Genomic DNA, 14,151 nt, shown 5'->3' on the forward strand with positions numbered 1-14,151 from the left:
AAAGTATTAACAGAAAATGGTACTTTTTTATATTTTCCCAAAAAATATTTTGTTAATGGGAGAATCTTTATTCTGTGTTTGTATTATTGTAAATTCATTGTATACACGGTAAGTTGTAGAAATATAAATGCATATTTAAAATGTTTTAAATAACCATATTTGCTTACCGTTTCAAAAATACCGGACAGCAATATTACATCTTTCTACCCTTTTAAGAATATCAGTATTATATCTTTCTTCACTTTTTAAAATTCCATTTGTATATCTTTCTAACCGTATGAACACCTGATAATTGTGTGATTTTGCACCAAATTATTTTTCTCCGTCATTTAAGGGAATGAAAGCTCAGCAAAGGATGCTCGGTAAGTTAACAATATGTTTGTTTATTTGTTTATACTGGAGTCAGCCTTTGACTAACAGATGCTTAGTGTTCTATAAACCTTAATTTTAGCCTCTCTTTGGGAAAACAGGGCTTAATGCATGTGCATAAAGTTTCATCCTAGATTAGCGTGTGCAGTCCACTTAGGCTACTCAGGGACAACACCGTCCACCTTAACTGGATGTTTGTTAAGAAGAAACTTATAATCCAAAAAAAACATAAAGATTGAAGTTGTTGTTCATGATTAACCCCATGAGGAATGCACATTCTAATCTGGTACGACACTTAAAGCACATGCATTACACTCTATTATCACAGAACAAGGCTGAATGTCATATCTGTTGGTTCAAATTTAATGTCACAGTGTGAAATTGTCTCCATATCAGATTTGCTGCAATTTATTGGAAACCATTATTTTGTAAAAAGGTTTTCAAGATAATAACTTTAAAACATGATAAAAGGGAATCACTTGTTGGTACAAAAAGAAGTTGTGACGTTTTAACAATAATGAGGGATAAAAGACTGTATTGTATTTAGTATAAACATTATTTCATAAATATTTATAGAACATTATAGCATACCTATCCTGAAAGGTATTCCTCTGCAAAACTCAAATGGCTTAGATTTGAGAGTGCTTTTTTCACTAACATGTGTTGACATATTACAGAACTGTTCATTTCGCTGAGTGCTGGGCTATTTTTCACTTCCATAGCATCTCTGCCATGTATTTGTGTTAACCCTTACTCTCTCAGAAGCAAAGTGAAAATGGCTATGTGCAAACAGCATAAAACCAGACAGCCTGCGAGTAACTCGCAGTCTGTTAAGGTTTTATGCTGTTTGCTGCTCATCAGTATCTAAGGGTGAAATGAAGCCTTTAAAACTTGAATCTAGTAAGAAAGGTCTTTAATTGAATTAAAGTATATAAGGAATTAAAATGCGTAAAAATACGTATCTAAGGGTTAACAACAAATGCCCAGACTCAAAGATGTTAGTTTTTGTATCTTACCTTACTTGAACTTTGTTTTCAATATTTTAGAAGTAGAAGTTAGATGAATAGAGGATGAATTGAAACACCAACTGGTGTAGTATCCTAGTTTCTGTGGACTTTCGTTCAGAAAAAAAATGTCATAAAAAAATTGTATCGAAAACATGCAACAAAAGGCTAAGAATATTTATAATGTCGTCAATACAATTTTCCAGAAAAGTTGCATTTTCATTTGAAATTTTCAGCACATGAAACAAGTGTGTAATGTAATGAAGTTTAAAGTTTTTCAGTCAAAGTATCTTTGAAATTATAAATAAAGGGGCACATGTTCATTGAAAAATAGTTTGTTGATTTTGCTACATTAACATGAAACATCAGTTTAGCATCAAGGCTTTAATTGCAGTGCTTGCCATATTGCTATTTGTGAATATAGCATGGCATCTTTAAATGTGGTTAAACAGTTTTTTCCCACATGATTGATAATTTTTTAAATTGTTTGAAGGAGTTTCTTTGTATTTAGAAAATAATGCAAACAAAAAAAATAGGCGTTTATTATAAATGTTGCTCCATATTCTTAGATTTATTTTCATCCAATCATATGCCTGGATTGTATCTATTACATGAAATATTTAATCATGGGGACTTTGTCTGTAATTTTCGCTATCTCTGGCTTTTGATTGGTTGTTTAAAAACACGTGCTTTCTTAAAAGCTGAAATAACAATGATCATATTTGGATATTTACTGTGCACATGAGCCTGTGTTGCATACATGTGCCTGATCAATCAAAATGGAGGTTATATTTGAATATAAACTTATTAAAAGTGACGTCTTTTTGATCTTTTTTTTTTTAACTCTGCCATTGTTAACCAGTTAGATTTTACTTAATTTTACTTAATATGTTTTGACAATTACTTGTAGGGTATTATGTAAATTTATTATTTAAAAGTCTAGGTAATACATGTATCTAATGCTTGTATGCGCTGGAAGTTTAAAAAACTTATATTGGTCATTTTCTTCTCTTTTTACTTTTACTTTGTTGCCTATTGCTCTGCACACATTGGCCAACTAACGGACAATATTTTGTCTCTATTAGATGAGATTTTTATGGTTCCCTACTAACAATATTTTGTCTCTATTAGATGAGATGTATTATGGTCCCCAGCAAACGCTATACTCGGGTAGGTAGTTCCCTTTCAGCTACACATTGGTGTCGGTTATCTCTGTCATTTATGAGCCATGCTGTGAGAAAATTGGGGTTAATGCATGTGAGTACAGTGAAGTCCCATATTCAAGTACAGGAACCTTTGCTGTTATTGTATTTTTCCCTTTAAAGGAGTTTCTTCTTAACAAAACTCCAGTTTAGGTGGAATGTGTCATCCTTGATTAGCCTGTGAAGACTGCACTGGCTAATCTGGGACAGCACTTTACTCACATGCATTAAACCCCCTTTTTACAGAGCGAGGTCATATATAGTTTCTATGGTTACGTGTTTGAATGTCTGTATGGATGTCATTGTATACATAGTATGTACATAGTGTATAAATGTATGCCATTCTGAGAAATAATTGTCTGTGGTAGGTGGTGTTGTGCACTTATTTTAGGTAGTTGGTTTTTAAACTGGCGGAAAAACACAAGCCTAAATCTTATATCATTATTCAAAATAATTGTTTTAAAATATTTATGTGCAGCCTGCACAGGCAAATGAGCAGAACAGAATAGTTTAATTTTGACTTAAGCATGGGAAGCTCATCGTCTTAAACATACATATAAATAACAGCACGCATTGAAGTACACACAACACAGACATCATTTTAGTGTTAACAGTTAATCTAAAGATACACGAAACATATTTCGTGAACATATTATGTCACATGAGGAACGACACTTTCTACTTTTTTGGAACTTTTCGTTATAAGGAAGACTCTTCTTATCGAAAAATCAAGTCTAGGCCAAATCTTTAAGCACATGCATTAAGCCCCATTATTCCAGAATGTGACTCTGATCTGGTGTTGCAGTATTATTTCTCAGAAATGCTGGTCTTGTAGTGAAACCATTAGTACATGAGCTCATTATGTCACTATTTGTTTGATGTAGTATTTGTCAATTAGTATTGTTTTGTTAATGATATGGAAACAAGAAATTTGTGAGAAATCTTAGCAAAACCACATGGAGTTTAATTTTTTTACCCTTTACCACTCGGAAGTGCTCTTTAACGCATTTGAAGTCCTTTTATAGAAAATCAAATTAAATTTAAGTCCTTTCTTAATATATTCAATTTTAAAGGCTTTATTTTCAACACTAAGATACTAATGACTAGCAAACAGCATATAACCTGAACAGACTGCCAGTTATTAGCAGACTGTTCTTCTGGTTTTATGGTGTTTGCACATAGCCATTTTCACTTTGCTTCTGAGTGGGAAAGGGTTAAGGGGTCATAATGTTGATGTTTCTGTTAAGTTAATACTCTGTATTGTAATAAGTAGGCGGTTTGAGGTACTTACAGCAATACTATTTTGCCTTTTGGATATTTGTATTTTTGACTGTGGTATAAAAGGGCAAATATTATAGTATGTACTTCTAGAGGACAATCATACTATGGCGAAAAAAATTGTCCTGTCTTTAATGTTCTGAATTTTTACTTTAACCCTTTCCCACTTAGAAGCAAAGTGAAAATACCACTGTGCAAACAGCATAAAACCAGAACAGCCTGCAAGTAACCGTTTAGGTTTATGCTGTTTGCTGCTCATCAGAATCTAAGGGGATCCAGACATAAGCCCCCCAGGACAAAACCCCCCAATGAAAAAATGAACATTTGGACAATTGCCCCCCAGAAGAAATGACAGGTAGGATATAAGCCCCCCAGTGCTTATTTTGCATCTGGACATTTGCCCCCTAGTGCTTATTTTAGGAGTGGACATTTGCCCCCCAGTGCCTAATTTTAAACGACATTACTTGATTGAGCAGATAATCATGTGCAATTATCACCACCTTTTAATCCTTTTGATTGATTAAATACAGAAGCCTTTAATTTTCATTAACTAGTATATGATCAAAGCCACATGTAACACCACTAACAAGCTGATAATCCTTTTGATTGATTAATTAAAAAACAATTCAAATTCTTTAAGATGTTTGTTTTACCTAAGATTAGGCAATTAAAGTGAGTTTCTGGACCTTTTTTATTTCGAATTATAATGATCCAAGTTTCTATGATTATATATTTATGAGATATGAAATAATACTGAATCCAAATACAGAGATATACTAGTCTAATGGAAACAACATATGATATTAGCACTGGGGGGCAAATGTCCACTCCTAAAATAAGCCCTGGGGGGCAAATATCCAGATGCAAAATAAGCACTGGGGGGCTTATATCCTACCTGTTATTACTACTAGGGGGGCAATTGTCCAAATGTTCATTTTTTCATTGGGGGGGTTTTGTCCTGGGGGGCTTATGTCCTACAATCGAATCTAAGGTTTGGTGATGACGCCTTAAAAACTTGAATCTAGTAAGAAAGGTCTTAAATTAAATATAACTTTCTAACAGACTACAAATGCGGGAAAATACATATCTAAGTGGTAAAGGGTTAATTGAATAACCAATAATTGATGATAAGGCCAGTGTGCATTATGTGCAAAATGTGTTACACCTGAGCAGGGAGGGGGTATATATTTGAGCCATCTGTTGTGTTGATTTGTCAAATAAAAAATTATATTATGTTAGTGAAGATTACCCCACAATGGAATTGAAACAAAAATATGTTGCCACTAAAAAGTGTAAACTTGTTAGACTCTTTTTTGCTTCTCATTGATCTATATGTTCCTGTGGTAGTTTCCTTCAAGTTAGCATTTTTATGGTAAATACTTAAACATTTTACAAGCATTTAAATTTAAACATGATTTCATCACCTTGAAGTGCAGATGTTGATGCCCAGAGAGCCACATATTTCTGAGTTATATGCCTTTGAACATTGGTGACGAGGGGTGTGTCCATATAAGTCATGTTTCCCGATTTCTTTGCTTCTTTGACTTCCGATTTAATTTTTATGCCCCCCTTCGAAGAAGAGGGGGTATATTGCTTTGCTCATGTCGGTCTGTCGGTCCGTCCACCAGGTGTTTTTCAGACTATAACTCAAGAACGCTTGGGCCTAGGATCATGAAACTTCATAGGTACATTGATCATGACTCGCAGATGACCCCTATAGATTTTGAGGTCACTAGGTCAAAGGTCAAGGTCACGGTGACTCAAAATAGTAAAATGGTTTCCGGATGATAACCCAAGAACGCTTAGGCCTAGGATCATGAAACTTGATAGGTAGATTGATCATGACTCGCAGATGACCCCTATTGATTTTCATGTCACTAGGTCAAAGGTCAAGGTCACAGTGACCCGAAATAGTAAAATGGTTTCTGGATGATAACTCAAGAACGCTTAGGCCTAGGATCATGAAACTTGATAGGTAGATTGATCATGACTCGCAGATGACCCCTATTGATTTTGAGGTCACTGGGTCAAAGGTCAAGGTCACAGTGACCCGAAATAGTAAAATGGTTTCCGGATGATAACTCAAGAACGCTTAGTCCTAGGATCATGAAACTTGATAGGTAGATTGATCATGACTCGCAGATAACCCCTATTGATTTTCAGGTCACTAGGTCAAAGGTCAAGGTCACGATGACCCAAAATAGTATAATGGTTTCCGGATGATAATTGAAGAACGCTTATTCCTAGGATCATGAAACTTGATAGGTAGAATGATCATGACTCGCAGATGACCCCTATTGATTTTCAGGTCACTAGGTCAAAGGTCAAGGTCACGGTGACCCAAAATAGTAAAATGGTGTCCGGATGATAACTCAAGAATGCTTATGGCTAGGATCATGAAACTTCATAGGTATATTGATCATGACTGGCAGATGACCCCTATTGATTTTCAGGTCACTAGGTCAAAGGTCAAGGTCACAGTGACAAAAAACATATTCACACAATGGCTCTCACTACAACGGAGAGCCCATATGGGGGGCATGCATGTTTTACAAACAGCCCTTGTTCAACTTCTTTTACACACCTCTGTAAATTATCCTTTCATTATCCTTTTGATCAGTGTCACTCATATTCCATCATAATGAACCTTTGTTCAAAATCTTATTGAATTCTGCTGAGGGTTACCCGGTAATCACACAATTATTCAAAATAAACCTATTGGGAAGAGAAGCATGAGGCAGATATATTTTTTGTTAAAACAAGATCCCTTCTAATTGAAAATGCAGTGTAGGTGGAAAGTATTGTCCCTGATGAGCAGGTGCAGACTGCACAGGCTAATCTGGGATGACACTTCGCACACATGCTGCATTTAGCCCCAGCTTTCCCACTGGGATGACACTTTGCACACATGCATTTAGCCCCAGCTTTCCCTAAGCTCTGCTCATTCAAGGATACATTACGAGGCATTTTATAGAACCAGTCACAAAAAGGTTCTCAACTTTTTAGACATGCAAGTGTATGTGAATGTGTATGGTTTGTATGTGCATGTTTTGTGGCTGAAAACTTAAGGACATATGTAGGTTATTTGCAGAAACACTGCTTCATATATTTCTTATGGGCACTTCATGCAAATCTTTTAAATGAAAATGAATATAGAATGTGTTGCCTTTGTTTTCTCTCTTTCAAATGTTACACTTTGCATGTTAACATTGTTTAGTCTATTTGCATGCATTCATTGTATTCCAGGTTTGATATTGGTGTTCTAGGCTATGCTGGAATAGTCATCATATTTAATGTGGCAGTAATTTATCATTATTGTTATAGATGGCTTGTTGTTGTTATCATTGTTTGAAAAAAAACATTTAATAATTGTATCTTTTCAATGTTAAAGTGAACGGAGAACTGGTAGAAAGTAATTAAAATATTGCAAAGATGATCGTTAAAATGAAAATTTGTTGATAAGATAATAAGTTAAAATGAAAATTTATTGATAAGATAATATTGATTATATAATAAACATTATCTGCTTAAAGAGTTTTACCTTACTTACCTCTCATCAAGACTTATCTGAATGGCCGCCTGGGCTCAGCACTATTATTTGTTAAAACAACAGTAATTTAATGTCCATCTTGTATCGGTTTAGGTCCAGAAAGGCCGAAAACCAAAAAGGCTGAATACCAAAAAGGCCTTACCAAAAAGGCCCAAAAGCGTACCAAAAAGGCCAAAAAATGAACCAAAAAGGCCTTAAAGCAACTATTGTTATTATAGGTTTCAAATTTTGTTTACAAACAAATACACATAAATCAAAATGGAATAAGTCATAAAACAGGTATGAAGTTAATTATTTTCTTTATCTGTTGTTTATGTTTAAATATACATTTACGATATATACAATCAATGTACAAGCACAATCACACAATTTATATAACAAAATATACAGTTACAAGCAAACATTTACAGACGTTATACAGTCACACTGAAAAAATACAACATACTTACTTAATAATAGTGTTAAACATGTGAATTGTATTTTTTATTAAAACAAATGGCGTACGACATAAAACATGTATGTAGTTTTTTATTTTCTTAATGACAAAATATACATCATTTCAATTAATTGAAAATGGAGTACGACATAAAAGATGTATGAATTTTTTTATTTTCTTTATTAGAAAATATACATAATTTCAATAAATTTCAATTACATAATTATATTGTTTAATATGTGAATTCTATTTTCTATTAAATCAAAATGAAGTACGAACTTTTGAACTTTTTTTATTTTCATTCTAAATAAAATACATTTACAAAAAAATACATAGAATATACAGTGAACGTGACAAAATACAACAGAATTTAAACAATGTACATGTGCATTACTCAAGCACAACACTGTACACTTGACCGACCTTGGCCGGGAACTCGGAGGTGGTGAATTGTTTCGCCTCATACTTGTCACATAAATTAGAGATTGAACACGGTCGTTATAATAAGATACTACGCGGGAAAAAAAATGTACGTTTTTGCAACGGACACGCTGTAAAAAACGAGTGTCACTTTGTACTTGTTTTTCCTCTATATAGAGAAATTAGAAAGGAATATTTAAAACTATATTTTCAAAGGTGGCCAACGTTAAATAAATTTGACATTCTAATGAAGTCGGCTAATACGGCTTATACAAAAGACATTATAAACTTTGCTTAATATATTTTTAATGCTACTGAAATGCGTAATAATATATCTGTTATAATTTTTAATAATATCACATAGAATAAAGCATTTTTTGTTTCTTTCGGTTTAAGTCTTCCAAATTTAATGTAGCTAGTTTTATTTCGTTAAAAGTTAAGAAACTATTTTAAAATGCGCAAGCTATTATCAATAGGTGCCACTAAGTGTCATTTTACACCATATGTGGGCGTTCTACTAATCTGTTATCAAAACAGATGCCGCAAACTGTGAATGACCCTTGACACTTGGATACCCGGTCTGATTAGCGAGTTTTTTTGTACATGCAAATTCTTTCAACTTCTTATATTTCAACACACAACAAATTAACACTCGTGAAGAAATTCGTATAATTTACGCGATTTAAAAACACTATATTTCCAACGCCAAATAAAGTCCGGTATACTTACCAATACAATGAATAAAACAAAGCAAGTACTCAAGACAACTTTGACACATGAACGGGTTATATATTTCTCAATAATTCTGGACCTTATATATATTTGGCCGCCACCTAAATTTACAACACCTTCATTACTCATTGGTTACACTTTTAGCTGCAAACACAGAGTTCAGAGAAAAATAAAATTTTCTTAAACAGATTATTCCTACGTGCTTATTGGCGATAAGTATGCCGACTTTGATTACAAAATTAATGGCTTTTAATTAAAAAACTGAAACATCTATTACTCAACGACAAATATTGTGACTAACCAACACTTCATACTGTATGCGAAAATTCGCGATATTTTTCCCGACTTTGATTCTAAAATTAACGGTTTTTAAGTACACTAATAAACAAGTTATGACTATTTCATAGATATGATGATTATATTCAGCAGAACTATTCAATGATAATACAAGATATTGTATGGCCTTTCTGGTATACCATGAGGTCTTTTTGGTTCACTTATGCGGCCTTTTTGGGAAGGCCTTTTTGGTAAACGGCCTTTCTGGTACTATAGCCTTGTATCAATCACTTTTGTGTTGTCTGTCATGTGTTTTAAAAGAATCTTCTTCGACACATGGAATACATGGGTCAGCATGGTCCAATTATATACTGGGATCATTTCCTTTGTTTCAAAAAGAGCGAGTGTTTGATATGGTAGGGAGATATAGTCAACTTATGACAAGTTTGGTCCCAGTTAAATCCAACTAGTTTAAATGTGTGAAACATCTTTATTATGTTACATGATCTTTCTTTAAAATTTGCAGCACAAGCTTATTTCTGGCAACATTTCCAGATAAGCTGCAGTTGAATTTTTTACCATGATTCTCGCTAATTTTCTTCCAATATCACAATTATGTGAATGTTTCCAATAAAATTCCGTAAAAGGAGTCAAATCCAAAGTGGAGAAAGAAGTCCCTATCCTAAATCGAGAAAATAGTCCCAGTGAAAAGCTCAGAATGTAGTCCCAATCCTAGGTAGAGCAAGTAGTCCAAATCTTAAATAGAGAGAGTAGGAAAAATCCTAAGTGGAGAACAATAACAACTAATCAGTTTATTTTAACAACAAAAAATCATCATGCTAAAATCTACATAAGTTATGGATGATCACAGTTAATTGATCAATAAATATTTCAAAATTGATAAAATGGCTGATTGGGAAATCACTTGGTCAACACCTTGTGATTTAATTGCTTAACTTTAGAACTCAAAACCATTATAATTTGCCATAATAGTTTGCCAATTAACAACTAAAAGCAGAACATTATTTCGTAATCAAGCTATGTTTTATTATTTATTGTTTGATTGCATGCATGGAAGCACACATTTTTATTGTAAACCATTGCTAGTTACAGCTCAACAGCAGCAGCTGCAGCAGCGCCAACAGTTACAACAGATGCAACAGCAACAACAGCAGCAGCAGCTTAGACACCTTTTACAGGTTGGTGGCATTCAGTACCCCATGGTCCTTTTGGGCTTTTCATGAAGCTCCTTCGGGAAGACATGGGGAAAAATGTATTGAATTCACAACAGTCCTAACTCCTTGTATATCAGATTGTTAAATGCAAATATGTTAAACTTTTTAACATTTGTAAATGGTTCATTTGCTTTAAAAGAATATTAATAAAGATTAAGGTTATCTTCTATTTCTACTGAAGTGCAAGGATTTCCTCAAGGAATTAAGTGAATAGAGTTCCAGTGTGCAACATTTATAATAAGGGAAAAGTCATTAATATTTAGTAAATCTATGCTTTTACATTTTGTAAATGTTCATCTTTGTTTTTCTTTAAAAATTCCAATATAATTTCACCTTAAATTAATTTTCTCTTAATTTGTTCATATACATTCAAATATAAAATATCATAAAAAGCCATGCAATGTGAATCCATCTTAAGTTATCCCTTTGGGCATTGGTTCACCAGTGGCACCATTGTACAGAAGGGGTAATCACGCGACAAACAAGATAACAACCCTTTATAACTTTAATTAATTGTTTCAATGCCAGCCATATCGGCAAGTCAGTGATTATTGTTTATTTAATATTTATGTTTGCTTATACCGGTTTCTTCAGCTTGTTTGTCACAGGTATTACCCCTCTGTATTTTTCTCATCTTTTTTTTACCTGAATCACACTGCTAAGTCAATGATTGACAGTATTTTAACCAGCATTGGCTTATTGTAGTGAATTTATTTTAGCCTCTTTCTGAGAAACTGGGATTAATGCATGTGTGTAAAGTGTGGTCCCTAATAAGCCTGTTTGGACTGCACAGGCTCATCTGGGATGGCTTTACGCTCCTGCGTAAGGCCCAGTTATCCCAGAACAAGGTTGAAATTGCTGTAAATATCACATACAATAACTGAACACCCTTTGAAGCGACAGCACCAGCAGCAGATGATGATGCAGGGTCAAGGTGGTGGAGCCATGATGGGAGGGGCCAGCCAGGGCGGCATGGGCGGAGCACAGATGTCACAACAACAACAACAAGCACAACAGAATGTTTACCTGGATGACTTTGATCTGCCACTGTGAACCCTGTTTGAGGATCCAATGTATTTCTGGGACTAATTGGTCAGAGAATAATCATCAGACTTGGCTTTCTGGGACAAGCCTATCTGGGACAGATTTGCTGGACACTAAACTTTGCTAGAGATTTATCACCTGAAATCTTTTATCTGATACCAATTGGTCTGACACTGTGAGCTTTGGTAGAAATGTATCAGCTTTAATTGTTTATCAGTCACACAAATGTTCTGAAACTGTGAACTTCGGTAGAGAATCATCAGCTGACATTGTTAACTCTTTCAGTGCTGGAACCGAATTTTGAAGGCCTTTGCAAACAGTTTGGATCCAGATGAGACACCACAGAATGTGGCGTCTCATCAGGATCCAAACTGTTTGCTATTTTGATAGTATTCTTTGAAAAAAATTGAATAAAATGCTAATTTTAGAAATTCAGCAGATGACATTTTAGCAGACGACAAATTTCCCAGCATGCAAAGGGTTAATCTGGGCTAAAATTGGTGTAGGTTAATCTGCCTGTTTTAAAAATAGCTGATAAATTGACTGGGCACTGTTAACTTGTATAGAGACAATGCCGAGTTGGAGTCATGTGAGATACTGTTGTAAAACTTGGTCACATTGAACTAACAATTTGAACGCCCAGAGGAACTTGGTTCAGAGTTTACACTTCTGGAAGATGTACCGTTAACTGATATATACTGGGTTATAAACAATCAATTAAAAAGTAGTATTGAATTAAACGCTTTTGCTCATTCAAGTTAACTGTTAGTGTTTGAGAATGTATGCTTTTTTCTAACCTATATTTTTGGAATATATTTGTTTCTATGATATTTTAAAGATGAACTGAGATGGTTAAAGTATTGTTTCACTGTTTTGTAAAGATGAACATTATACTATTACAAGCTTTTACAAAAGTAGGATGCAGTGGAAACCACTTTACTTTTGATTTCATTTTGAGGTAAATTTTTATAGTGCAATATGTTTGATTTTTCTCTGTATTTTGTAATTGATTCACTTGTTGGTAAACGCAAGGAAATCACATTGTTATAGACTGACCCCACTTTTTAAAATAAAATAAAAAATAATATTAATCTTACAAAATGTAAATGCTCTGTTTCCAAATAAAATAATTTTAAAAATGATTTCTCCTTTTTTAGTAGGTATGCCTTTTTTATTTAAAAGTTGGGATGACATTACATTAACTAAACCATATTTAAAGTAAATATTATGCTTTGAACAAATGATTACCCGGTATCCCAAAATATGAAACGTGGCATTGAATCTCATTTAAGTCAGTTTAAATAAGGTTACACATGAGCTTTTAATGTATAATGCTTACATTTGATTTATAAATTTTTTATTGATTTTTATGCCCCCGGATCGAAAGATCGGGGGTATATTGTTTTAGGCCTGTCTGTCTGTCTGTCTGTCAGTCTGTCAATCAGTCAGTCATTGTATGTGTGTGTCACATAAACTTTAACCTTGGTTAAACTTTTATAACTTTTGCAATATTGAAGATAGCAACTTCATATTTGGCATGCATGTGTATCTCATGGAGCTGCACATTTTGAGTGGTGAAAAGTCAAGGTCAAAGGTCAAATATCATTGTATTTTTCGTTCCTAAAACTTTAACCATCATTAAAGTTTGGTCATAACTTTTTGAATATTGAAGATAGCAACTTGATATTTGGCATGCATGTGTATCTCATGGAGCTGCACATTTTGAGTGGCTAAAGGTCAAGGTCATCATTCAAGGTCAAAGGTCAAATTTATGGCTTCAAAGTGGCGACATAGGGGGCATTGTGTTTCTGTCAAACACATCTTTTGTTTGATATGTATTTTTTGTAATCATCAAATTATTTCCAGACTCATTTCTAGTCGGATTTTGAATAAATAAATGAGTTTAAGTCTGACATTAAATGATGTTTGTAGTCATGAGCCTGGTCGGTTTGTATTTGATTTCAAGTTGATAAGCATGAACTTTTTTATGTCCCATCGTCATTGATTTATAAAGTATTAATATATATGAATGTATACATTTTGAATCAAATATATTTATATATATTTATAATTCATTGCCCCATCATTTCTTTTTGGGCTATTATTTACATAGCATTAAATAAGTGCGCATATTTTGTTTTTGTCATTTGCAAAATAATGTTAACTATCTAATCATCGACCATATGCAGGTCTCGTAGAGCAAAAGCATTTGTTTTCATACTTTAATTATTAATGTGAATGATTGTTTCTGTGAATATGTATAAAAACACAAACACTTATGTGGTCTTTATTCTTTTTATATCATGTGTGCTGACTTTGTGGAGGTTTCTATAAGCTTGGATATACAAAGATCTTGAAGAGCATATGGATGTGTTGTGTAACCACTCTCAAAGTTGGCCATTTAACCCTTTGCCACTCAGAAGCAATGTGAAAATGGCTATGTGCATACAGCATAAAACCAGAACAGCCTGCGAGTAACTCACAGTCTGTTCAGGTTGTATGCTGTTTGCTGCTCATCAGTATCTAAGGGTTTGAAATGGAGCCTTTAAATTTGACTTTCTAAGGGACTACAAATGCTTCAAGATACGTATCTAAGTGGTTAATG

The 14,151-nt window shown here is 33.7% G+C and overlaps 1 protein-coding gene across 13 annotated transcripts in view; it reads left to right on the plus strand.

The window, feature by feature from the left end:
- Positions 1 to 13,825, plus strand: part of LOC127845231 (mediator of RNA polymerase II transcription subunit 25-like) — a 66,518-nt gene extending 52,693 nt beyond the window's left edge. For 4 of the 13 annotated variants that reach the window (XM_052376044.1, XM_052376065.1, XM_052376088.1 and 1 more), the window contains 4 exons: positions 335 to 362; positions 2,505 to 2,543; positions 10,375 to 10,466; positions 11,400 to 13,825. In XM_052376044.1, the coding sequence (XP_052232004.1) occupies positions 335 to 362; positions 2,505 to 2,543; positions 10,375 to 10,466; positions 11,400 to 11,555 (315 nt within the window). In that variant the 3' untranslated portion in view covers positions 11,556 to 13,825. The remainder of the gene's footprint in view (positions 1 to 334; positions 363 to 2,504; positions 2,544 to 10,374; positions 10,467 to 11,399) is intronic. The other 9 variants (XM_052376057.1, XM_052376082.1, XM_052376097.1 and 6 more) reach the window with 7 other exon arrangements.
- Positions 13,826 to 14,151: the final 326 nt, after the last annotated feature.

The sequence above is a fragment of the Dreissena polymorpha genome, chromosome 1 (genome assembly GCF_020536995.1).
Source record: "Dreissena polymorpha isolate Duluth1 chromosome 1, UMN_Dpol_1.0, whole genome shotgun sequence".
NCBI classification, from domain to species: Eukaryota; Metazoa; Mollusca; class Bivalvia; order Myida; family Dreissenidae; genus Dreissena; species Dreissena polymorpha.